This window comes from Peromyscus maniculatus, chromosome 13 (assembly GCF_049852395.1).
Source record: "Peromyscus maniculatus bairdii isolate BWxNUB_F1_BW_parent chromosome 13, HU_Pman_BW_mat_3.1, whole genome shotgun sequence".
NCBI classification, from domain to species: domain Eukaryota; kingdom Metazoa; phylum Chordata; class Mammalia; order Rodentia; family Cricetidae; genus Peromyscus; species Peromyscus maniculatus.
Genome location: NC_134864.1, coordinates 48,034,604 through 48,058,868, shown reverse-complemented (window position 1 = coordinate 48,058,868; position 24,265 = coordinate 48,034,604). Strand labels below are relative to the sequence as shown.

Below are 24,265 nucleotides of genomic sequence, written 5' to 3'. Positions count from 1 at the left end.
TTAAAAACCATTAGTAGAGCTAGAGTTCTAGACTATAGCATTTAGACTTTATTTCTGAGAGGTATTTGATCTTCTGTATGCATAATATATAGAAGGGCCTAGACATATTACACATTTGTGAAATATATGTTGCATGCCAAAGTCACAGTAGAAAACTCATTATTCAGTTTGGGATGATGAGTTACATTGGATGGTATGGCAGCATTTAGTGAGCATTTCCAGCCTGCTTAGAATTATGACTCATTTGTATTATCCAGGTTTAACAATAACCTAACACTGGGAGTTTTTATATTCCATGTCTATCATCATCAGAGTTAATGTCTTCTGTGCCCACTAACTTTCTTTATACTAATTTTTAATTAGCGTGGTGTGTGATGAAGAATGAGTCATCTGATAAAATTGTAGGTATTCTATATTCAGCCCGAGAAAAGCAGAAAGGATCCAAAACAAATACCCAGGTTTTCAGCTTCATTTTTTTCATGTCATTATGAACATTAACTTTGATATTACATGGAAGACAAAGGGCAGCAATTTTGGGTTTTAAGCCATTTATTAGCAAATGCTTAAAGTTAGAAACACCCTTCGAATATGTGCTACATGAAATTGTGATACCTTTAGAGATCAAACCAAGTTTCTCTTGTGTGGTACTGGGATTGGGTAGTAACTGTACAAAGCATTATTGAGCCTCCATGAAAAGAGAAGCAATATTCATTTGCTTGATTCTGTTATGAAACTGCTTGTTTGATTGTTTTGTTCCTCTCTAGAAAAGTAGCAGAACAAAATTATATGCCCTCTGTTTGGATTGAACTGCACGCTTCATGACTGATAGGGCAGAACGTCTCAAAGAAAATGTCCTAAAGTCCCTGTGCCAAGGTACTATAAAAACTGAGACTTGTCTGTCTCAATCTGACACATAATACAGTTTTCCTTTAGACTTTCCCAGTTTCCCCTTTTGCCAGTTCCTGACAGTATTTAATGATGCCTGCTAATAACTATAATTGATGACTAAATATTTTGTACTCTTTCCAATATTTAATCCAAAGACAAACAATGAAGTACATGTTTGTACAGGAATCCTAAGAGAAAAGTTCTAGTCCACTTCATCCCTTTTAGCACATACATCTGAATTATTCAGCACATTCAGAATCATCTACCACACATTCGCATCGAGAATCACCTCATTCATATACAAAGCCATCAATCAGTAAAGAAAATTAAGCAAGTATACTTTAATAAGCCAATAGTAAATGCCAAGTATTAGGCAAAAATAAACACTCTAATAGCAATTTGAATATGTTCCCTAGTCTGTCCATTGTTTTACAACATGGGCTAGTTGTCTTGCCATAGAAGAGGGACAAATTTAAAAAGAAAATTCCTTCAAGGTATTTCTACCTCTTTCAAGTATATCTATGTACAAGTTAAAAATTACCTTATTCCCTGTAAGGTAGAATACAAACAATCTATCTCATGATTAGACTCTATCAACTCATCATAAAAGTTCTGGGCAATGGACATGAAAAGCACATCTATTTGTAAGAATGGTCATGTGTCCTCTCAACATACTTGACTCCACCCTTTACTTTGGTCACTCTGTAGCGATATTTCTTCTCTGAAACTTTGCCGCTCTCTCCTGACATGACTGGCTTGTCTGAAAACACTAGTCCTCAAAGCTTTGTCATAGTCACCAGTAAAAAAGACTAATTTGCAAGCCCCGCCCCCAGGGAACTGAAGTACTACATCTGTTTTTGGGGGGGGGGTGTTGAAAATATTTGAGGATTCATTGAAATGGTTGGTAATCTAAGAGCATTTCATTTCCATAATTTTGAGACTTTTTCCTGAGATGGGTGATAGTACTTTATTGTGGGGATATTTCTAAACTCTTACTTCATGCTCTGCTATATGCACTCAGTCTTGCTTGGGTCTCTTCATTTGTTCTACTACACGTGCTTTAGATGGAGTTAGAACTTCAGTTGCTTCTCCTCCACCATCGTCCACAGCTCCAAAATGAAGTTCTTTTCTCTTCAGCTAATGGTGGCAAAACATCCATCTCTAATGGAAACTTTCTCCTCGTGTTTGCCTCATGGTTGGTAGTTGAAGACTAACTCAGGCAACAGTAAACAACTATTTGAAACACACGTTATGATACCTGCTGGCTTTTACTTTCCTGTAAGTTATCAGTTACGTATGTCTTTGACTAACCTCTTTGACACTTGGAAAGGAGGGTAAGGGAAAACACCAAATCATTAAGCAAGTAGGTAGAAAAACAAGAAAGTGGCTTCTTTTTGCATAAATTGTCATGATTTGAATCTTACCCCTAGATTTTTCTTGGAGAAAACAGTCCTTGGTAACCCAGAAAGGTGTCAGAACTGTTTGGAGGATTGTCTTCTGTCGTTTCTACTTTCCTGTTTCTCCTTAAACAATGGAGGCAATGTGACAGCTGTATTCTGTTTTCTCATTTCTACACAGTCAAAAGACATACAAACTAAGGAACCACTTTTTCATACATTTTATGTATATATGTTACTTTTTCTAAGGAACAGATAATGAAGGAATCGTCAAAGCGTACACACAAACTTTTTCATGCGCAGGATCCAGCCATTTTGATAATAGATGCAGGGACAGAAAAACACTCTGTATTTTACACCAGGTGGTAAGTGCAGTGTGTCTTAATGTGCACATCTAGTTTCATAAATAATGAAAACCTGTTAATCTGCCATCACCAACATAAATCAATGGTCATTTGTCAAAAATTGTCATCTAAAGTCATCAGCAATATTTGTGTGGAAAATGGTTGAATATTCCAAGAAAGATGAACAAAACTATACTTTAAAACTAAAAATTTTTCTAGAAATCACCTTTTTCTGATAGAGTATGCTCACCTATAATCTATCTGAACAATCTAAATTATTAAAGTTTTACACAAGCTTTTCTATAGAAAAGACTAATTGATTCTGTTTTGTGTCTAATACACTTTTTGTACATGAATAGAAATTTATTGTAGGGTGAGTAACACGTGACTTTCTCATAAAAATCATGACTTAAAGTGTTGAAAGTTAATGTGACAATTATTATTCTCTTACTATATAGCTCCTACTTGGTTTCAGAAAAGATTTGATAAATGTTACCAATTAGTCATCATAAAGAACCAATAGCAACAACTTAAAAATGGGAGAATGCAGGAGGGAAACATTAAACTCTTGACAAAGAGAATGTGGGATATAGATAGTCTGGTAAACTAAGAATTATCAGAAATAAGTAAAATATATTATTTTATTTCTAAATTTCAATGAAAGTTTTCTTACTGTATAGATCCTTACTGCAAGAGTCAATAATACAATAAAACAATATTTAAATATTAATTTATCATATTTAGAGACAGATATTTGGGCTGTCTGTGGTCAGGTCTAATTTTTTTTCTCACAAACACAAAAACATGAATCCTTTTACCACACCCACACAGATGCTTGAGCAAACTGGTCAAGTTTGGAAGCACAGAGTGTAATCTTAAGCCTAGAAAAATGTTAAAATAGGTATTTAAATATAAGATAATCTCAATACTGTAAAAAAAAAAAATTAAACGAACAGCACTGATAATGGGAAGACCTACCCATAAGCCACAAAACTACTCTGCAGGGGCATATATTAATTAACATGTTAAAAAGAGTCTAAGTAGGCCGGGCAGTGGTGGCACACGCCTTTAATCCCAGCACTCAGGAGGCAGAGGCAGGTGGATCTTTGTAAGTTCGAGGCCAACATGGTCTACAGAGTGAGATCCAGGAAAGGCTCAAAGCTACACAGAGAAACCCTGTCTGAAAAACAAACAAAAAAGTCTAAGTAATTGAAAATTGGAATACATTTGCTTTAAAGTCATGAATTGAGTTTTTCTTGAGTTTTTCATCCAACTGTTTCCTTGCTACCCTAGTTGGATTTTTCTTGCTGTGATAAAATTCTGAGCAAAAACAACTTGGGGAGGAAAGTGTTTATTTCTCCTTACAGTTGACAGAACGTCATCAAGAAAAGCAGAGGCAGGAACCTGGAAGTGGGGACAAACGGAAGCAGAAGCCATGGTAGAATGCCTCTTACTGGCTTGCTTCACCTTTGTTGCCCCGCTACATTTCTCACACAGTGTAGGTCCTTCTGCCTTAGGGTAGCATTGCCCACAGTGAACTTGACCCCCCATCAATTAACAATCAAGAAGATGCCCCACAATCATGCCCACAGGTCAGTTTTATGGAGGCAATTCCTCAACTGAAGTCCCATCTTTACTACTGTGTCAAGTGAACAGTCAAGGTTAGCCAGCACAAGTCCACCTCTTGGCAACTTGAAACACAAGAAAAGTGTGACTCCAGAACTTCCATTAGAATTTAAGTCAAATGCATCATCCCATTTCAATAATCAGTTGTGAACATAAATTAGCATGATCCAATAGTGTCTTCTTTGATGCAAGAAGCTCCATCTCCCAAAGCAGCAGCACACTTTTTCAATCCTACTCACAGTAGCTTTGTCAGTATATGAGGACTGACACTTAATAGACAGACTACACACATTTCAAACTTAGGAAATGTCTGAGGAACCCACCATTTGTCATATAGTTGGGTAATGCTTTGTAGGCAAGGACTTTGATTTATTTGCAATGATGGTATTGAGTGAAATTAGTGTGCTGAGGTAGTCCTTCTTCCAAAATTAGTTTTTTATTAATTTCTAAAAGATCCAAATTTTAAAAGATTAAACACTCAGAAATTTACACTGTAAAATGTTTAGTCTCTTAAAAACAAATTATGTGAGTCTTTGAAGTAGATGACCACTGAAAAGCATGCTGTCTACTTAGATACTGGTCTGTTAGTTAAATGTGAAGAGTTTTTGTTCACTGAGAAATTTGTTCCAGATAGTCCTGGGAATGAGAGATGACAGATAGTCAAATTTAGATGAGAGCTGTAAGTAATTATCATGCTGTTGTTTTGACTATCAAGAACTCCCAGATGTGTAAGAACTATTGATGAGTGGTTTTTGTTTGTTTGTTTTGTTTTGTTTTGTTTTAAAGAGCAAAAGTATATAGTGCTTTTACAGACAACCCAAGTTTGGTTGTCAGCACCCACACTGTGTAGCTCACAACCACTGTAATTCCATTTGTAAGGGTTCTGATGCCCTCTTCTTGACTCTGTAGTCACTGCACTTACATATGCACACTCATACAGAAACAAATGCATAACCACACATCAGTGTCCTTTGGTTTCTAGATAAACTTCATTTCTAAAAAAATAAATAAAATAAAAGTTTAACTCTTAGAGTTGAAAGTACACTACAGACTTAAATATTTCCCAGATCCTCTTAGATATGCTAATATATAGGATATTAGGAAACAGGTACTGGCCAGTTATTTTGGGAAACTTTGCATCATCATATCAACCTGAAATGGAAATACCAAGTAGCATAGGAAGCAACTCTGAGAAGATTCAAAGTGTGCACACTTGTGTGGAATAGCACCTCTTCCACTTCGGTGAGTGCTTAACCTGTTATTTCCTTCATACACATATAAACCAAAATTAATCATTTAAAAACATCAGACATTTTCAGTAGAATCCAATTGTATGGTTTATTTGAATAGGACTCCTCAACCCAGGAGGTCAAATCTTCGAAAAATCTAGAGATGAAAATTAAATATAGTATAGTATCTCAACTAGAACCCTGAAAAAGACAAGCAAAAAGATTCCAGCTAATAATGTATAAATATTGTTTATTAACTATAATGTGTCATATTAGTGAAAGACATTCAGAATTGAAAAAATTGTAAATGATGAGTTTGTGGAAACTCTATGCTTCCTGTCCATTTTTTTACACATCTCAAAGTGTTATAAAAAAACAAAGCCTATTCATTTTTCAGAAAGATACATTAGCAAAGCCTGGACTTCTTTATGTAAGTTTTTTTCCTGTATTTACTATTTGTTCTGCACACACACACACACACACACACACACACACACACACACACACACACACACAAAGAGATTGGGCCAAAGAAGAGTATGGAAATTTTGATCAGGAATAGTAAAGGACATTGAGGCACACAGAAATTCAGATGCTATGGAAAACAGCTCTTTATCTAGAAGGTGACTATTTGAATCTGGATAATTTACTTCATCTCTAAGATGTGTGAAGATACCATAACAATTTAAAAAGCACAGTGTTTATATCCTTCTATCAGGTAATTTGATATTTGACTGGTACGTGGTGCAGAATGGAATGGGGGGTAGAATGTTGCTGGATCACCTTTATAAAATGGGCACATTTAGTTTCTCATATGTACACAGAGGGATGTTAGTCCTGAGGGTACATTTTCCCATCAGGTTCCATTCTGGGCTGTTTGCCACCTCTGGGCATGCTTATTCAGTCCTTGCTGATAACTCAGGACAGATTTACAAGTAACTCTAATTCATGTACTTGACCAAGTTTCCAAGTTCCTGTTATTTCAGCAGAAATCGTAGAAAAACGACTTAAAATGATTACATGTAATGACTGGTGGTACAGTAAGGGGTGGGCTAATTATAACCATAACAAATGTAACTATTAACTTTTCCTTTGCATTATTTGCTTTAATTTTGTAATCAGTCACACTAGGAATAGTTGGAAAAAACTCTTTGGACCATGAAGTTCTTTGCACGTTGTAGGTGATGTAGATACTCCTAGTTGGTACATGAGTCCTTCAATCCATGTTTTTAAAGCTAAGCTCTGTATATGCTGTTTAAATATGGTTTTATGGAAGATAAACAGAATACTTTTGGAAACAATTTGGGAGGCTCTCCGGTGTTATAATTAGTTGAGATGAATGGACTGGTCTCCTTCTTTTCGATATGAGTAAAAAGCATAGGAAGCAAAGAATAGCATTGGATTCAGAAGCAGGTCCAGCAAGATAACTCAGCAAGTGAAAGTGCTTGTTAGCCAACAGAGACAGCCTGACAACTTGTGTTCAGTCCCCAGAACCCAGATAAAGGTGAAAGGAGAGGGCCGGCCAACTCCATAAAGTTGTGCTCTGACATATACAAGAACACGCTGACGCATGCATGTACACACACACACACACACACACACAAATAATAAGTAAATATAAATTGAGAAACAAACAAGGGGTTCTTGGAAATCTGGTAGGAAAGCTTGATCCACAACAGTTTAGTTTATATGCGGGATCTCTAAACAGCTAATAGTAAGAAGTAGGTACTCCCAAACACTGCCTTGGTTTGTTTGGAAGTCTTCACTTTGGTTACTCTTTAAAAAAAAAAAAAGTAGTGCTCTTGGTTTCCATTAGAGAGAGTTATTACGTATGTTGTCATCCATTGTGTGGGAACGATAAGCCATCAATAAGACTACATCACCGGCAAGAGCTTTCCAAATGGAGGGGTGAATCACCCTGTCAGTTACATCTCTAAACTTAGTAGCATCCGCATGGAAGAGAAGGTCATACAGTATCTTCCATTCACTTAAGGTTAAGAAAATGCCTCCTCCACAGTGAATCCATCCTCTGCTGTAATTCACAGCTTCCTCGCTCACGACAGCACCGTAGCATTTTCAGATCCTACTTGACTTAGTAGTGAAATGAGATCATTAAGCACAACGTAACTCTAACACTATTGTTTTCATTTTTTTTAATCTGTAAGATTTGGGCTTGTAGAAAAATATCAGACCCTCTTATATTATAGGTAGAGTTAAGAAATGTTTATTGAAAAATTTAGTGAATAACCTTCATTCATTACATCAGAGTACTCAGAAATTTATATCTAAGTGGTTTGACATGAATACTTTTGAAATGAAAGTACTGGCCATTTTCTCTTCAGGTTCTTTTGGGAGTTGTATTTTTAAAGGGTAGTTGAGTTTATCTGATAATCTAATATCCTCTAGACATTCCCTTTCCTGCCTTTTTTTAAATTTTTCTCATGCTGCAAATTTCCCCAATGCACAAATTCTTTGACTAATGCATCAATATTTAGACTGTATGTCAAAGACATTGGTTAAGATGGGTCCTGAGGTATGGTTGTTGTTGTTATTGTTGTTTGGGAGGGGGCATTAAAAATATATATGATTTCATGGAACATTCCAAAAATTCTTTGCAAAAGCAATGTAAAGGTAAAAATTGTTTTGGTAACATGTTAATTTTTTAAAAAAAGAATGGTTATCGATAAAGTAAGCCACTGATTTGACCTCAAATTTTCCTCTACTTTACTACTGATGCGTTTTTAGATCAGGAGATTGCCCAAAGTGATAACTAACACACACACATTCTGTCTTCAGGAGACAGTACAAAGCTCTGAAGGATGGCTGATGAGCGGAAAGACGATGGAAAGGCGCCACACTGGACGTCAGCCTCACTGACCGAGGCAGCTGCACACCCTCACCCTCCAGAGATGAAGGACCAAGGCGGGGCAGGGGAAGGGCTGAGCCGCAGCGCCAATGGATTTCCATACCGAGAGGAGGAGGAGGGCGCCTTTGGGGAGCACGGGTCACAGGGCACCTATTCAGATACCAAAGAGAACGGCATCAATGGAGAGCTGACCTCGGCTGACAGAGAAACAGCAGGTAACTGAGGGCCGCCAGGATTTCTTTGTGCTTTGTAGTCCGGTGACTCCGAAAGTGAATTAATTTGCAGCAGCTGGTCCTTTCACTCTGCGAGGACTGGAGTCTGGTCAGGAGAAGTCGGTGCCCTAGCAAGTCAAGCATCAAACCCCGTGGCAGTTAGCCTGACTTCCCCCAACTTGGTTGTGGTCTTGATCTTGTTTCTCACTTTAATTTTTACTACCCTAATCTTTTTAGGCAAATTCTCAGCATATGTACATTTTGCCATGAACTGTCAGTGTTTTAACCCATTGGAGAAAAAAAAATAACAATGCTTTGTTCTTATTACCTTGAGTCACATTGGGCCTAAGTCCAATGGATTGATTAGTAGCATATTTCTTTTTAGTGTAGAAAGAACTGGGAGCCATCTCATCAGCCTTCCAAAGAAGCAGGAGAGAGGAGAAGGGAGATGAGCATGCATGTTCAAATATAGAGGCCTTTCACTGTTTCTCAGCTTTCTAAAAATCAATACCCTGAGGCTTAAAGAACAATATATCACTGATAATTTTTACTTTTAATCTTTTTTTTGTTTTGTGTATATGAGTATTCTACCTGCATATATGTCTGTACCACATGCAGGCTGTGCCCACAGAGGCCAGAAGAGTGCATTGGATGCCCTGGTACTGGAATTACAGATGGTTGTGAACCACCATGTGGTTCTGGGAATAGAACTTGGGTCCTCTGGGTGAGCAATCAGTGCTCTACTGAGCAATCTCTCCAGCCCCCAATATAACTAACTCTTGCGTACTTCTTTCTAAAGTACTCTCATTGATACTATCCTAAATGGCCCCATAAGTATAAAGTACAAATAAAAAGAAACATTACCTTACAATATAGCATTCTTCATCAACCATTTCCCCTTTTTCTGATATTCAGAAGTTTATCTATTAGAACTTACAGACAGCGGATCGCTCCTTCAAAAACCTGAACAAGCTGCAAGTAGTTGAATAAAGAGGCAGCTGCACTGTCTCCTTCAATCCCTTACTTATTTGAAGATCGATTTCTGTGCCACATCAATTAAACTGTGATGTTTATCCACTATACACTGTGGTCAAAACCTTACATATAAGGTGTGGGGGTATACTCAGTGTTAGATTACATACTTAGCATGCACAAGGTTCTTGGTACAAATTGTGTGTGTGTGTGTGTATGTGTGTATACACGTGTGTAAACATGTATATACATATATATGCATGTCTGATTTTAATGAGGAAATAGTGAAGACATTGTAAGTGACAGAAGAAAATTTATAATACACAGTATAAATTTTTAAACACAAGTTTAGTGGGATGTTTTCTATATAGTAAGTGTTGTATTAGCTTCCATACAAAATCCTATGCCCACACTCCATAGATCCAAGGGTCTCATGACATTATGACCTCTATGTAAATTAATTTGCATACAAATCATGGGGTGTTAAGTGCCAAATGAGAAGTATGGAAAGGCAACATTTAAAAGGGATTGTTTTTACTTAGGACAATTTTTCCCAAATGTGTCCTGAAGTGCCAAATAAATTCCCAGGGATATAGCAAGATAGTATATCTATTCAGTGAAGTACAGGGTAACTTGGTCTGCCAAACACTGCAGAAGCCATTAGCTTGTGGTGGTTCTGTTTCACCATTAGCACACTCTGTCTCCCTCTTAAAGACTGTGTGTCTTCTTCACTAAGTTCAATCTTCTCCAGTTGCTCTGATACAAGGCCTCTGAGAATTCCATAAAGGCTCTGCAGAATTCCATGTGCATGGGAAAAGAGGATGGCAGTATCTCTTGATTGAACCAGGAAATTGAGAAGCTGTGTAGTGCTCTAAGGAGACAGACATCTTAATAAGACATTGTGATTGAAATGGAATGAAGATATTCTTGCCTTTCATGGTTGCAGTGAAGATTATAAAATAGTATAAAGTGTATAAAGCCAGTGCTCCAAGACATAGTGTCTATTAGTTACCATCATTGTGGGTGACAGTGGTGGTGACAGCCTTGAACAAGGACTTTTGATCTCTGGCTGAGTACAGTGGAACTTGATGAGGGTGGGACTCCCCACTGAAAGGACCCTGATAGGTTTGAGGCAAAAGGGGATGAACACCAGCTACAGCATCATGGTTAGAAGGAAGGAAAGAGATAGTAGTGCAGACCAAGAGTTTCCTTATCATCCATCCTGCAGCCCCTGGCTTTACAGCTGCAGCATTCAATAAATGTGTGTTGGGCCAGTGATTGCATGATCAGGCAAAAGCAAAGACAGTTAATTTGAAGACTATACTTTTGTCCTCTGAGTTTAGAGACCTTTGCATTGCTGTTAGTTTGTTTTTGGTGTTTGTTTTTTGTTTTTGAGCAGGGTAGCACTCTGTAACCCAAGCTGGCCTTGAACTCCAGACTCAACTTAAAGTCAAGGTTATCCCCTGATCTCAGCTTCCCAAGTGGCTGGATTACAGATACATATGCACCACCATGCCAGTCTAGCTTGGTCTCTTCAATACTCAACACATGACCCTTATTGACTACCATGGAGTAATACAATGCAATATAGAAAAAAAAATCACTGTGTATAGTATGCGTGTTCAAGCCATGGACAACTAGTATCATTTAATATTCTATTTATTCAGTGGTCTTAATGAAGTATTTAACAGCATCAGAAAAAATCTATTTGTCAGGTCAATGTGTACTTGCCAGCGTCCTTGAGAAAATAATATAAATTAAATTCAACTCATTGGTATTTCTTTTGAGTGATGGTGTCAGGAACATCCAGTGTTTATGGTGGACTCATCTCAACACGTATTAAATGAGTCTTATGTTATCCTGCAGAATTTGATTTCTCAATGTTCATAGGTATGCTCACAGTGACAGAGGTGGTACAGCATCATCTGTGGGTTGCCATAGTGATGTTTTCAGTCTAAACTATGGTGTGATTTTTAAACTAATTCCTTCTAAAAATAACAGACCAATTATTGAATCCCTAAGATGTGCAAGTGTGGAAAGCTGTAGGGAGAGCAGGAATGTAAAAGTTGGTTCCCTCATGCTTACAAAGAATACTCCAATGATAAGTTAGTACACAGTCAGCTTCTTTCCAAACAAGTTTAATAAAATAACTGTTCTTGTGGATGTTTTATAGGTACCTTCCTTAAAAATGTGGTGTAAATCATCACCTGTATAAGCAAATCCTCTTAAATCTCAATATGGAATTTTTAAAATGCTATGCTTTGAGGATGGTGACCTTATGGGAACTGGTGTTATATTTGGAGGTGAACATTTCAAGGACCAAAGAGTTCATTCTTCTTTTCACTTACCTGCAGTGCAAAAGTATATTGCATTTCCCCCATAAAAAATAATCTTCAAAAGCAAAACTGTTCACATAAAGCACTCCTCAGGGGAAGGAGGTCCTCAGCTATGCTTGTAGTAGCCAGGAAATTCCTCAAGTTGACTCAAAACTGTTTTTTTCTGCTTTCTTCTTGGCTATGGTTGCCTCTTCATTTCCAGAAGTTTTTTCCCCTGAGCTTGTTTGTAATCATCTCTATAAACAGGATTACAGAATGGAAGCATCATGTCTTCCTAACACTGGGCCTCCTCCTGTCCTACCTTCTTCTCTCTCACGCACCATTTGAATGTTCATTTGCATTTATGGGCTTTGAGACGTTTTAAAGATGAGCATCCATCACCAACTTATCTTTGTTCTTGTGCACTGAGACCAGTATTGGAAATCAGGATATGTTAGAAGGGAATAATATTTTAATTTTACTGCTTTACCCTTGTCTAGATGTTGACTCCTGCCATACAATGTAAATGCATGCCCATGGAAAGATGGGTGGAACTATTTTCTTAACTCTAATTGATGCTTTATTTCTTTGTTCTTTTTAAAGGACACATAGGCACATATAAAAACATGTGAAGCTATTCAGAATCAAGCCACCTAACCAAAGGGTAGTATTTTTTTCTTTTTAAATTGTTTTCCAAAGTATAATTGAGAAGAAAAAATGGTGTATAATAATCCATTCCTTTCTTTAACACTTTGTTGAAGAAAGCAAGAGAAATACATCTTGGTCCCCATAGAGTTCCAAATCTGAGTGACAACTAGACACCTCACCTATAAATTTCTTATCCAGGAGCAAGGCTCAAAGTTACATTAGAATCTATATTAAAACTGCATGAGGTTACTTGCAAAAATACAGAAAAGAGTTGATTTGTATCTATAAAATCTATAAATCTTTGTATCTAAAAGTCTATAAAATTTCATCAGGACATCATTGTAGGAAGTGGAAGTTTTAAAAGCTACCTTTCAAGTGATGCTTTAAGGATGTGGAGACAGTTTCCATAGTTAGTGTGCTCATGATTTGGCAATATAACTGATTGTCACTTCATTTGATGTCTTGTTATCTATGGTATTGAATCTTACCCTTACTGAGTCTATTTATGAAATCATTTTGATATAATGTTTTCTGGTTGTAACAGCCATATCCACAAAGTATTAATTCTGCATTCCTCACCTTGCTCTGAATACCATTATCTATCCAGGGATAGAAAAGACTCTGGCTCCTTTTCATTCCCCAAGGGTAGTTTGAAAAACTGGAGCCTGCTCTCCTTATCCTTATTGACATCCATGGACAGAGCCAACTGTGAATTAAATGAATCAGAAAGAAATGGTGTTAGGACAGGATAACAGTGTGTTTTCCTGCAAGTCATTGTTCCTTACACAATGCGGAATATCAATTATTAACGTAGAATTTATACACGGTAACCAGTAATATTCACAGTCTAGAGATGGCATATAGGAGGATTGCAGAGGCTTTATGCAAACATGGCATTTTATGTAAGGACTTGAAGAACAGAACTTGATGTTAGAGGGGTCCTTCAGCCATCACCCCACTCAAAGACACCAAAGGACAACTGTGTACTTAGAACCACAGCTTGGAAAATTGTATATTTCCACAGCCTTGCATCACAGGTTTCAACATGACTCTTCAGTTTGCATACCATCATGGCTTTGATCACATTCTATCATTTTGGGATGTCCACAAAGATATCTATCATTAGTGTGTCCATTTACAAATGAGGAAATCAGGACACAGTCTGATTAAAAGAGTTATTCAGAGATGCTCATTTAGAAGATGAGGGTGTTGAACTGAGAACCCAATGACCAGGAGCCTTGGGCAACTTGCTTTCATTCTGAGTTGTCCATTCCCCAAGAAAAGACTGTGTAAATTTTGTGTGTCTGCTTTATCATTTATTTACTTTCTAAGCAGGCTACTGACTGTCAAAGCTTTTAAGATTTCTTTAGAATAGAGTTAATTTGGGGGGGGGGGTCTCAGAATTAATCTTGTAAATTTCACCATTTGTCTTTTATTGGAAAACATTAATGGAATTTGGCCATTCCCTTGCCATACTTTCAAATAATACAACAGTTATTTGGAAGGAATCTAGAAGATGAGCTTTCCTATCTAACACTCCTCGGGTGTAGTCAACCCCTGAAAGTATTTGCTACCTGGTCCAGGCTTCTTGTCTAGTAGAAGACAACTCCTCTACTGCCCCTCTGCATCAGGCCCCATCCATGGCAGGCAAAGTGCACATTTCTGTTACAGAACTCACATTCACACTCCTGGAGCATGGCATAAAATCATAGCGTGATTCTCAGTTTCCTCCTGGGTGGAGAAAGAAGGGAGGCAGAGGGGGGAAAAAAGATATTTATAGATGTCAGAATATGCAAGTGTTCACAAGCAGCCTTTGGTGACTTCAACAGGCCTCAGGCATGATGGTTGGACAAAACAAGTCCTGATATGAAGTGGTTCTTTTTTGGATATCACTTGGGGTAAATATAAAAACTAAAGGGCATTTCTTTACCTTACTCCTAACCATTCCCTACAATGCCTTTTTTCTCCCTAGCATGTCTATATTTCTAGATCTGCCCCCCCACCACCACCACCCAGGAGACAGTAGAGCCTTCTCTACACTTTAACATCCCCATAGCTCAAGCAGCCCCGTGACACACAGACCCGGACCCAGACACATACATTTATTGTTGCAAAGATCACATAGTGGAGCTGGAAAGCACAGGATGGGGCTATGAGGGCGAGGTTGTCATCACTCATATGAAAACAGCAGATAGCTTGAACCTTCTCTCTGTTCGTCCTTTTCAACCTTAGAAAAATGAAAACTGCTTTTTGTTATCCTTCTGTCTTCCATGCCTCCATTTCTAAATTGAGACCCTCCTTAAAATACGATCTATTGCGCATACTTTATTAATGTATGCAGAGCAAAATAGTGCAGGGCCCTTTCTCCAGCAAAATGACTAAAGCTCTCCGCATCAGCCCCTGAGGCAAATAAACAAGCAGGCCTAACAATACAAAAGGTTGCAGATTTTCTTCTTCTTCTTGTTGCCATGCCAACCACTCATTGCTCTGGCTGCCATTTCCCTGAGCTCCGCAGAGAGAGGCGTGTGCAGAGCAGTTACTTAGCATTCAAGGGTGGATCTGCAGGAAAACACACAGCCTCACTGCAAAGCGTCGGGCCTGGCGGCACCGGTGGACAAAACCAGAAAATGGGGATCTTTTCAGTGTTTTCCTCATGAAGGTTAGGCATTTGGGCTAGAAAGAATGAGAGAGAGAGAGATGGATTTTTTTAAATTAAGGCAGTTCCACGAGGTTTGTATCTGTTGTTTGCTTTGTCCTGTGTGGTCTCTAGCAGATGAAGTGGGTGTGGGTGTTCATTTCTGTCATACTATGTGGCTTGTGGTGTTGGTGCCTACTAGGTCTGAACCTATCAGGTCCAGCTTACATGGACAGTGTCATAAAGAATGTGACTCTTGCTCTTGGGAAGGAATGGGCTTCTGTGTACCAGGTAATCCCAGCTAGAGCTTTCTATGCCTTACAAAATAGAGGAAAGGCTGAGCGCTGGATAAAGTTTGTCATTTAAATATCCGGTTGGATGGTGGTTGTCACATCATTGTTGCTTCTCAGTCAAAGTGAGAGTGAGATGACATTGTCTTAGGCCAGTGATTCTGAGTCAAAATATTAGGAAAAATCAATTTCTCAAGACCGCTTCGATTAAACCCAATGACTCAGCAAATTGAAGTGTTATTTTCTTTCTTGGAATTTTAAATGCCTACAGACTTTTGAGTTGTGATGAGCAAATCTCTATATACACACAAACACCACACACATACACACACATTCACACACACATACACACACACACACACACACACACACACACACACACACACACACACACATTGAATGAATTAAATGTAAGTATAACTTAATTATATTTTGTTTTTCAAACTTTCTCCTAGTCTGTATTTTCTAGAATCTTGCCATGGTTTCTCCTTTCTAACTTGCTGTTGTATTTAATCATTGTGATTTCGTTCATTGCTTTTCAACCTGAGGGCTAAAAAAAAAAAATCTCGATTTAGAAAAAAATTCTCAGCAGTTCATAAGATCTTTTTCATTTAAAATGAATACGGGAAAATAATAAGTAATGGAAGTGACTCTTTGGAGATTCATTCCTAGACTGTAGTAAGCCTTTGAATTGATTAATATTATGAAGGAACTTTTGATGTCCCCTGTGTTTGTAAGTATTCTATTCTCTCCTCACAAAACAAAAAAGGAGAAAGAAAGAGAGGGAGGGAGGGATTGGGAGAGGAAGAAATGTGGCGGTAATTTTTAACAATTTTTCCAGATATCCTGAGAATTTATGAATCATCGAGCAATAATGTGTTATTTGAGTTGTATAGTAATATATATTTATATATCCATGCATCCATAAGTATATAGATACTTTGACAATATTACTGGCTTTTATCAGATGTATTTGGCACTGGATGACAAGTATCTGGGCTTTCAGTTTGCTTCTGTGGCCGTCGGAAGGTTACTGAGTAGATGGGGAATACTTTGCAGTCAACACGCCTCTTTTTTCCCACAAGCTACTCAGATACACTGATTTTCTGCTTTGGTGTGTCGAGCCCTCCTCCCTTCCTCCCGGTACCTTCATGCTTCACTGCTCCTTAGCAGGTTACAGAGAGCATCTGCACCTGCTCGCAGAGGAGTATGGAAATTCACGTCAAGAGCAGATGAGCAGCCCTGGTACTTTCAGTCTTCTCTGACCAGGCATTGTGAATCCCGGGAGAAAAGGCCAAACCACATGCTACCAGCTCACCATGCAGCAGCTCTCAGAAAATGAGTCACACCGTTCAGCTACACTCATAAAAAATACAGTTCTAACCTAGCCAAGCTGCTGAGCAGAGAGAAAAAGGGGTAGGCCTTGGGCTCTCCTTCATCTTTTAACAGCTATGTAAATGCTAGGTATCTACCAGAATATGAAACTAAAATGTCTGTGTTCAAAATTTATTGCAAGAATATTCAGAATTTCAATAAGCATTATACTTAGGTAGATAAAGAGGAAGAAACAATTCCAGGACAAATCATCTATACTACAGCATCCTGAACACTAGACTTGAGTCTAAATTGGAAGCATGGATCAGGACTGTACTGGCAAATGAGTAACGCCTTTCTTTATGGGCTTCTGCAGTCCGAATGATCAGTCCTCTGAATGAAATAAAAACCTATTTTCGTATCACAGTTTTATGGTACCAAGCCAATCTGTGATGGTTTCTTTAAGAGCAGTATTGTGTGACATAATTGGGAAATCATTTGGGAAGGGTTCTCAGAATTCTACCAGCAAAGGCAGAGAGCTGCTGTGATCTCAATCTCTGGTTTAGCTTTCCTAAACACCTGCAGGGACTATGGTTATATGTTTCTAAGAGCATCCATTCAGGTGTCCATCTACTGAGGTTATTTATTAAACTAGTTTTTATACCAAGACTGTAAATGCTTTGAACTTGTACTCTGCTTTTCTTTCTTCCTTTGGCATACATTACTCTATTTATTTCCTGGTGTAGATTCTAGTAAATATTTTAATTAACACAGAAAGAGATTGAGAACCCATGTATGGAGTTAAGAATGGAAATCACATAGACAAAATTGTGCTACAAAAAGGATACTGCAGTGTTAGTAATGCATTTGTGAGAAAGACTGAATCAGAACAATATATTGGGAATGAAAGAATAAATTGAGAATCAATGAGATGAAGCTGGAGTCATTGTCAAGGTGAGAGAGCTGGTTGCCATAGAAAGTAATTTCCCCATTTCAGTGGGGAAAATGTTGCCAGAAGTGACTTTCTGTAAAAGTAGGGGTGAGAGTTGGATGGTTGGGGATAACAAAAGCACATAGCACATCTAATCAGAGACATTTGCTTGATAACTGCCGAATCGGAAATAATATGAAAAGTTAAGATCAACAAACTGTTGCTGGAGAATTTCTCTCCAGCTCCCGCAGCCAAGTCCCGCCAGTCCTGGAGCCCAATTATAAAATAAACATGCAGATGCTTACATTATTTAAACTGCTTGGCCATTAGCTCAGGCCTATCATTGTCTAGCTCTTACTCTTATATTTAGCCCATTTCTATTAATCTGTACTTTGTCATGTGGCTTGTGGCTTACTGGTACTTTACATCTTCCTTGTCCTGGTGGCGGTGGCTCCAGGCGTTTTTCTCTTTCCTTCCTCCTTCCTCAATTCTCCTCTCCCCTTGTCCTGCCTATACTTCCTGCCTGGTCACTGGCCAATCAGTGCTTTATTTATATAGAGCGATATCCACAGCACTTCCCCTTTTTTTCTTTTTCAAAAAGGAAGGTTTTAACTTAAACATAGTAAAATTACATATAACAAAACAATTATTGAGTAAGAATTACAGTTACAATATTAAAGAAGATATCTTATCTATCTTATATTTGTGAGTTTAAGGTTTTATATCTAACTTATCTTTTATCATAACTAAGGAAAATTGTAAGTATCTAGTCTTTAACCACATCAAAGACCTCAGAAGGATATAATACTACCTGAGAAATGGGAGAAGGATGCAAGCAACTTTCAGAAGTCTTGCAGGGTAGACAGAGACAGCTGACAGCCTGGACAGTCATCCAAAGTTCTCTCGTAAAGTTGGGGCATCTTGGTAGAGCATGAGACTCTTAATCTCAGGGTCGTGGGTTTATGCCCCATGTTGGGTGCCATTTGTTGCTGGAGAATTTCTCTCCAGCTCCCACTGCCAAGTACCACCAGTCCTGGAGCCCACTTATAAAATAAACACACAGACGCTTACATTATTCAAACTGCTTGGCCATTAGCTCAGGCCTATCATTGTCTAGCTCTTACTCTTATATTTAGCCCATTTCTATTAATCTTTACTTTGACACGTGGCTCGTGGCTTACTGATACTTTACATCTTCCTTGTCCTGGCGGCAGCGGCTCCAGGCGGTTTTCTCTTTCCTTCCTCCTTCCTCCATTCTCCTCTCCCCTTGTCCTGCCTGTAGTTCCTGCCTGGTCACTGGCCAATCAGTGCTTTATTTATATAGAGCGATATCCATAGCACTAAACTTCTGAGAGACATAAAAAATCTAACAGATAAGAATCATACAGATGCCCAGTAATTCTCTCTTTTCATTCTTACAAAACTGAGCCCAATGTAACCTTAGCCGATTGGAAAATGTCCCCAAAATAGCTTGAGATGGGAACACAGACATGTATGTTCTATTTGATCCTCCGGTTGTAAGGTAAAGATTGATTTGCCCTTCTGTGTCAAGAACACTGCAAATCTCAATCTTGATTAAAGGACAGCATGAGCCTTGAAGCATATTGTATGTTCTCCATCATAGGCTTAATTGTACTCATTTAGAGGAGTACAGTAATACTAGCTTGGAAAGATAATACCCTAATTTTGAAAATCATCTGAGTAGACTATGATTGATGTCTCATTTCCTCTGTTTCATCTCTGAGTCCATGAAATGACTTTTCAAATGGTAAGGGTTTAGATAGTAATCAGTACTTGTATATTGAAATGTGAAAATTATACACTGACTATAGGAAAAAGAAATTTTGCTGTAGACAGAGATGAGCATTGAGCCTAGGGCCTTGTTCTTATAAGCAAGCCCTCTACTGTGAGCTACATCCTTGTCCTAGGAAAATGCGTGTGTGTGTGTGTGTGTGTGTGTGTGTGTGTGTGTGTGTGTTTTCAATTGGATGTATTTATTTTGTCTTGTTGTTTAAAGGTGGGCTTCCTGTGATGCATTCTTTTCTTTTTAGATAATAGGTTGAGCTGTAAATAATACCTGTTTCCTTTATAAGCAGCACAGAAGGTCAAATAATTGAATGTGTTTTCTCCTTGGATCATGTTTCATTTGAATGCCTGAACTTGTCATCTCCCTTTAACAAAAGGTTATTGGTTATTACGAACTTGAAAAGCAAAGATTTGAAACATTGCAAAGAGTGAAATAGGGGTTGGAATGTAGCTCAGTGTAGTCTCACTGCCTGGATGTGTGAGACCCTGGGTTTCATCCCCAGGGCTGAAAAATAATCCCACTAGACTGCAGTTGCTGTTTGTGGTGCTTTTCTAAAAGACAGCACACATGGTAATATGTAAAAACTGGCTTATCTTTTCTTTCTCCCCAATCCCTTTTTTGTTTGTTTGACATGAGGACTGTAGATACACACCAATGAGTTGTGAAAATTGACCTTTTCCTAAAAAAGCAAAGCACTATGTTGACTCAGGATTATAAAGCATGTTAGATATTGTCGTCAGGCCATTTCTTCATTTCTTGCCTAACTTTTCTAAGTCCTTATTTCAATAGGAAATAAATGATTATGTTTGCAACCCCAAATGTAGCCACTATGGAAAGCATAGTTTAGGAAGGTGAGGTCATTTTTAGTTGAGATATCAGTTACCCGTTGCCTTCATTCAATGACATGTCAGCGGATTGTAAGAGAATATTCAGTACTTACAATTCTCATTTAACTTGTACATCTGATCCGAGTACATTTGGGATTATGCTCAAGATCTTAGCTGTTGTGTCATAGATTTCCTGTCTTGTTGTTAATTGTGAATTCACATTTTGTAACCAGGATCAGTTCACAAATATGAATTTGGTATTTTGATGTGAAAATGTATGCTCCATTGTATATTACAATGAGAAAATGTTGACCATTTCTTCACTGGGAGAAAACGTTCTGAGGCCTCTGCTCTCTGGTGTAACAGAAGGGCAAGTAGAAGCCCCACAGAAGCACAGGGTCGCCCTCTTCACCAGATCTGATGGAAAATAATTATGATAAAACAATTATGATGAAATATCTTAGAATTTCTATTTTATTATAACACTGAGATATTCTTAATTACATCAAGATAATCCTTCCATTATGGTCTACAGATTTTCAGATAAGACACTAGTTAGTATAGTACTATATTAAAAACCTCTCTTTCCATGACTTTTGTTGAGCCAAGTCATTCTGCCTCGTTTCATGTTACGTTTCCCAATTATATATGAAAAAAACTGAAGAAAAATAAAGGAGCAGAAGTGGATTCTTGAGGCTCTTGGGTTCTTGGGAGTGTTTTGCTTTACCTTTTCTTCCTTAGGAAAGGGAACCCACACTACCAATTCACATCAAACACTCTTGAGGGGTGAGAGGTGGCTGTAGATACTGCGGATCAGTGGTTCTTCAGTGCAAGTGGGATGAAAACAAGTAAGAGAAGCCGGGCAATCTTAGATATGCTCTTAGAAACAGAAATCGGTTCAATGATATTTTCCTATGAAGGTTGTGGGATATCATAGGAAATCTGAGTTTCCATATCCTCAGGAAGCTCCATAAACCTCTTTCACAGACTTCTCAGACTTCTGATTGCCTTACTAAATCAAGCGCTATCTGTGGTTATAGAGTGTAATGTAAGCTATAGCCTCATCTTCCCACTGCCCAAAGCAAAGTTCAGAAATAAATCAAGCATGCGTTGAGCACTCTTCTGATAGCATTCTCAATTCTGTTTCCTTAGTGTCCTCAAGTTGTCTGTGGTCACAAGCCCATACATAGGCTACTCACCCACTTCCCTCTTGCAAAGCCTGCTCACCTTTCCCCACAGCACCCCCTCCCACATGGCATCCTATCTTGTATATTTCACTCTACCACGCCATCAAAGGGCATGCACCATTCTCTTTCTGCTGGACTCCAATTTAAGAGATAAATGTAGTATTAGAGATGGAAATACCTGAATATTAATAGAGATTGAGAAAAGTAAACAATATTGAAGCAAAGTCATCTATGTAAAATTTTAATTTGGATAGGTGCCCTGGATATATTTAATGTCATTTGTAAGTTTGTACAGATTTTTTTCTTATTTTCTACTGCTTGTGTCTTACATATCTTTCATAATGAACCTTTTGTATCTTACACGTGAAGGAATACTTGCTTGCATGAGTCCAGAACAAAATTAATCATTACTTTAGATTTTTTGGACATAAAAATTTTTAGAAATCATCAAATGCTTTTCTTTTATTTTCATGATTATATCAGTTGCAAAGGCAATATTGCGCTTTGCATTTCTTTTTCTACTTAAAATTATGCTCTTGGAAAGTCGTTCCATTTTTGCTACTAATTGGTTGGTCCCAGCGGAATCTGTTTAATGTTCAACAGTTGTGCTTGTTTGGAAGTTTCCAATGAAGACATCCACCTATGCTGTGCTGTGGCTGAACTTTTATTTAACTATATTATTAATAATAGGGGGTTTGCTTACATGTATACTTCTCTTCTCGTGTTTCTTTTACTATAGGTGTTTCAATTCTCATAATTTCACTGTACTTTCCAAGATTGTGAACAACGATTCTATGTATACGTGCCATTATAATTTGGAAAATATAAAGAATTACTACTATAAGTAGCATATAATCAAGTCCCTTTCAGTGCTGGTACAAAGAAAATACATGTGAACAGCATTTTATACAATTACTGGGTCTAAAATAAAATATGTGGTTAGAATATGGACAATCAATTACTTAGTTTGTAGTTTATGAGGCAAAGCTGATTGCTGCTGAGAATTGCAAATTCATTCTCAGAAATGTGTTAGGACTGAACATTTAATCAAACTGTCCTTATGCAGAAATCATGTTGTCTTTCCTGTATGGTGACTGAGTGTACTCTATGATATATGTGAACAAAGTAATTTAACTGTGAAGGGATTCTTAAATTATGTAAGATCTCCCGAAACTTGATCAAGTTATGCTGAAGACAAGCAAGAAAAAGGAAACAAGTGTTCACTGACTTGTTTAATAGTTTAAATCATATTATGACACTGGTTACAATAGAAAAAGCTATGTTTAGGTAAGTAGTGAAGACTATTTCTGATGTTAAAGGAATTTATATTTCAAAAATCTCATCCCAATGGCTCCTTTTGAAATATCTGTATTATGTTCCCATTTTCTTATCATGTCATTGCCCTCAGGCATTTCTACTTTTTGTTGCGGCAGAAACAATACTTTCATCATGTGAAACCTTACATTCACTCCTGATGCCCAAGTCTCTCATGAAATCCAAACAGAGATTAAACCTTAAAAGCAGGGAGAAACTCATGTATATTTCAGTGCGGACACACACAGACAGGCATGCACAGGCACACGTGTGTATGTTTTGTGTATTCCACAGTTATTCTTTTTAAGAGTAGAGTTGTTCGAGCTCTCATTGTTTTACCAATAATTTATATTCACATTGTTTTATATTCTAATCATTTGATAGTGTAATGTGTTTCAAGTCCTAGCAGAGAAGACACTACAAGTTTTCAAAAGTCTGCAAAAAATAGTGCACTTTTAATAAGATGTAACATAGAATGTTTAAATCTCTCGTTTGGCATTATCAATCCCCTTATGCCAAAATGATTATATTTAATGTGTTAAGATTGGAACAGTTTAAAATTTTCAGGAAGCAAGTTTTTCATTAAATTTATGTTTACCCAATTAATTTAGATAAGTGAAATATTATACTTGACTTTTCTGTTTTATCACCCTTCTGTTATATGAGCTACAAGTAGCAGCAAGTGTGTGTATACATATAGCAATACCAGAAATCACTCCCAAACCTTAAACCAGAAATTGTAAGTATAAAGCTAGATTGGGAACATATTCACTTAACTATGTGTCTTTTGCTTAAATATTTTCCCCCTCTATGTCCATCTGGGATACTAAATTTAGAAATAGAATTTCCCAGTAGTTTGTTTCTGATCTATGCTTGTCTAATTACTTTTGTCTCAATACTTGATCATCCTTACATTGTAGTCTTATCTCACTGATACTTACCTTAGCTTGCTACACCTTTCTCCTTAACCAAATTTGAAAATAAGGGCAGTCCAATTAAATCTCTAAAGAATTTGTTTGAGTAGGCCAAGGTATAATCTGGGTAAGACTATGGATTTGAACACATTTGAGTTAGAAAGAAAAGAGAGTGGAGAGGGATAGAGCAATGGCGTAGTAATTAAGAGTGTGATGTTCCTGTTCTTACAGAAGACCTGAGCTCAGTTCCCAGCATCTAATCAGATGGCTCACAACTGACTCTAATTCCAGCTCCACGAGATCCAAACCTCTGGCCTCCACCCACACCGGCCATCACTTGCACATACCCACACTTAGAAATACACACATACATGAAATTGTTTCAAAGGGAGGTTTATAGAAGAATCAGTCAAAAATCCGTGGCCACTAATGGAAAAGAAGAAAGAAGAAAAACAAAACGTGTCCTTCCATAAGATTACTCGGACTTCAAAAACAATGTGTGCAGGGTTGCCACATCTTATCTTTGTATTTCCCAGTAATGGCTAAGCA

At 37.7% G+C, this 24,265-nt stretch overlaps 1 protein-coding gene across 34 annotated transcripts in view; it reads left to right on the top strand.

Annotated features, from left to right (window-relative positions):
• Window positions 1–24,265, top strand: part of Map2 (microtubule associated protein 2) — a 280,850-nt gene that overhangs the window by 202,050 nt on the left and 54,535 nt on the right. For 28 of the 34 annotated variants that reach the window (XM_076550219.1, XM_076550221.1, XM_076550225.1 and 25 more), the window contains one exon: window positions 8,281–8,565. In XM_076550219.1, coding sequence (XP_076406334.1) covers window positions 8,304–8,565 — 262 coding nt within the window. In that variant the 5' untranslated portion in view covers window positions 8,281–8,303. Of the gene's footprint in view, window positions 1–764; window positions 874–8,280; window positions 8,566–15,010; window positions 15,228–24,265 lie in introns of those variants that run through there. The other 6 variants (XM_076550228.1, XM_076550229.1, XM_076550223.1 and 3 more) reach the window with 3 other exon arrangements.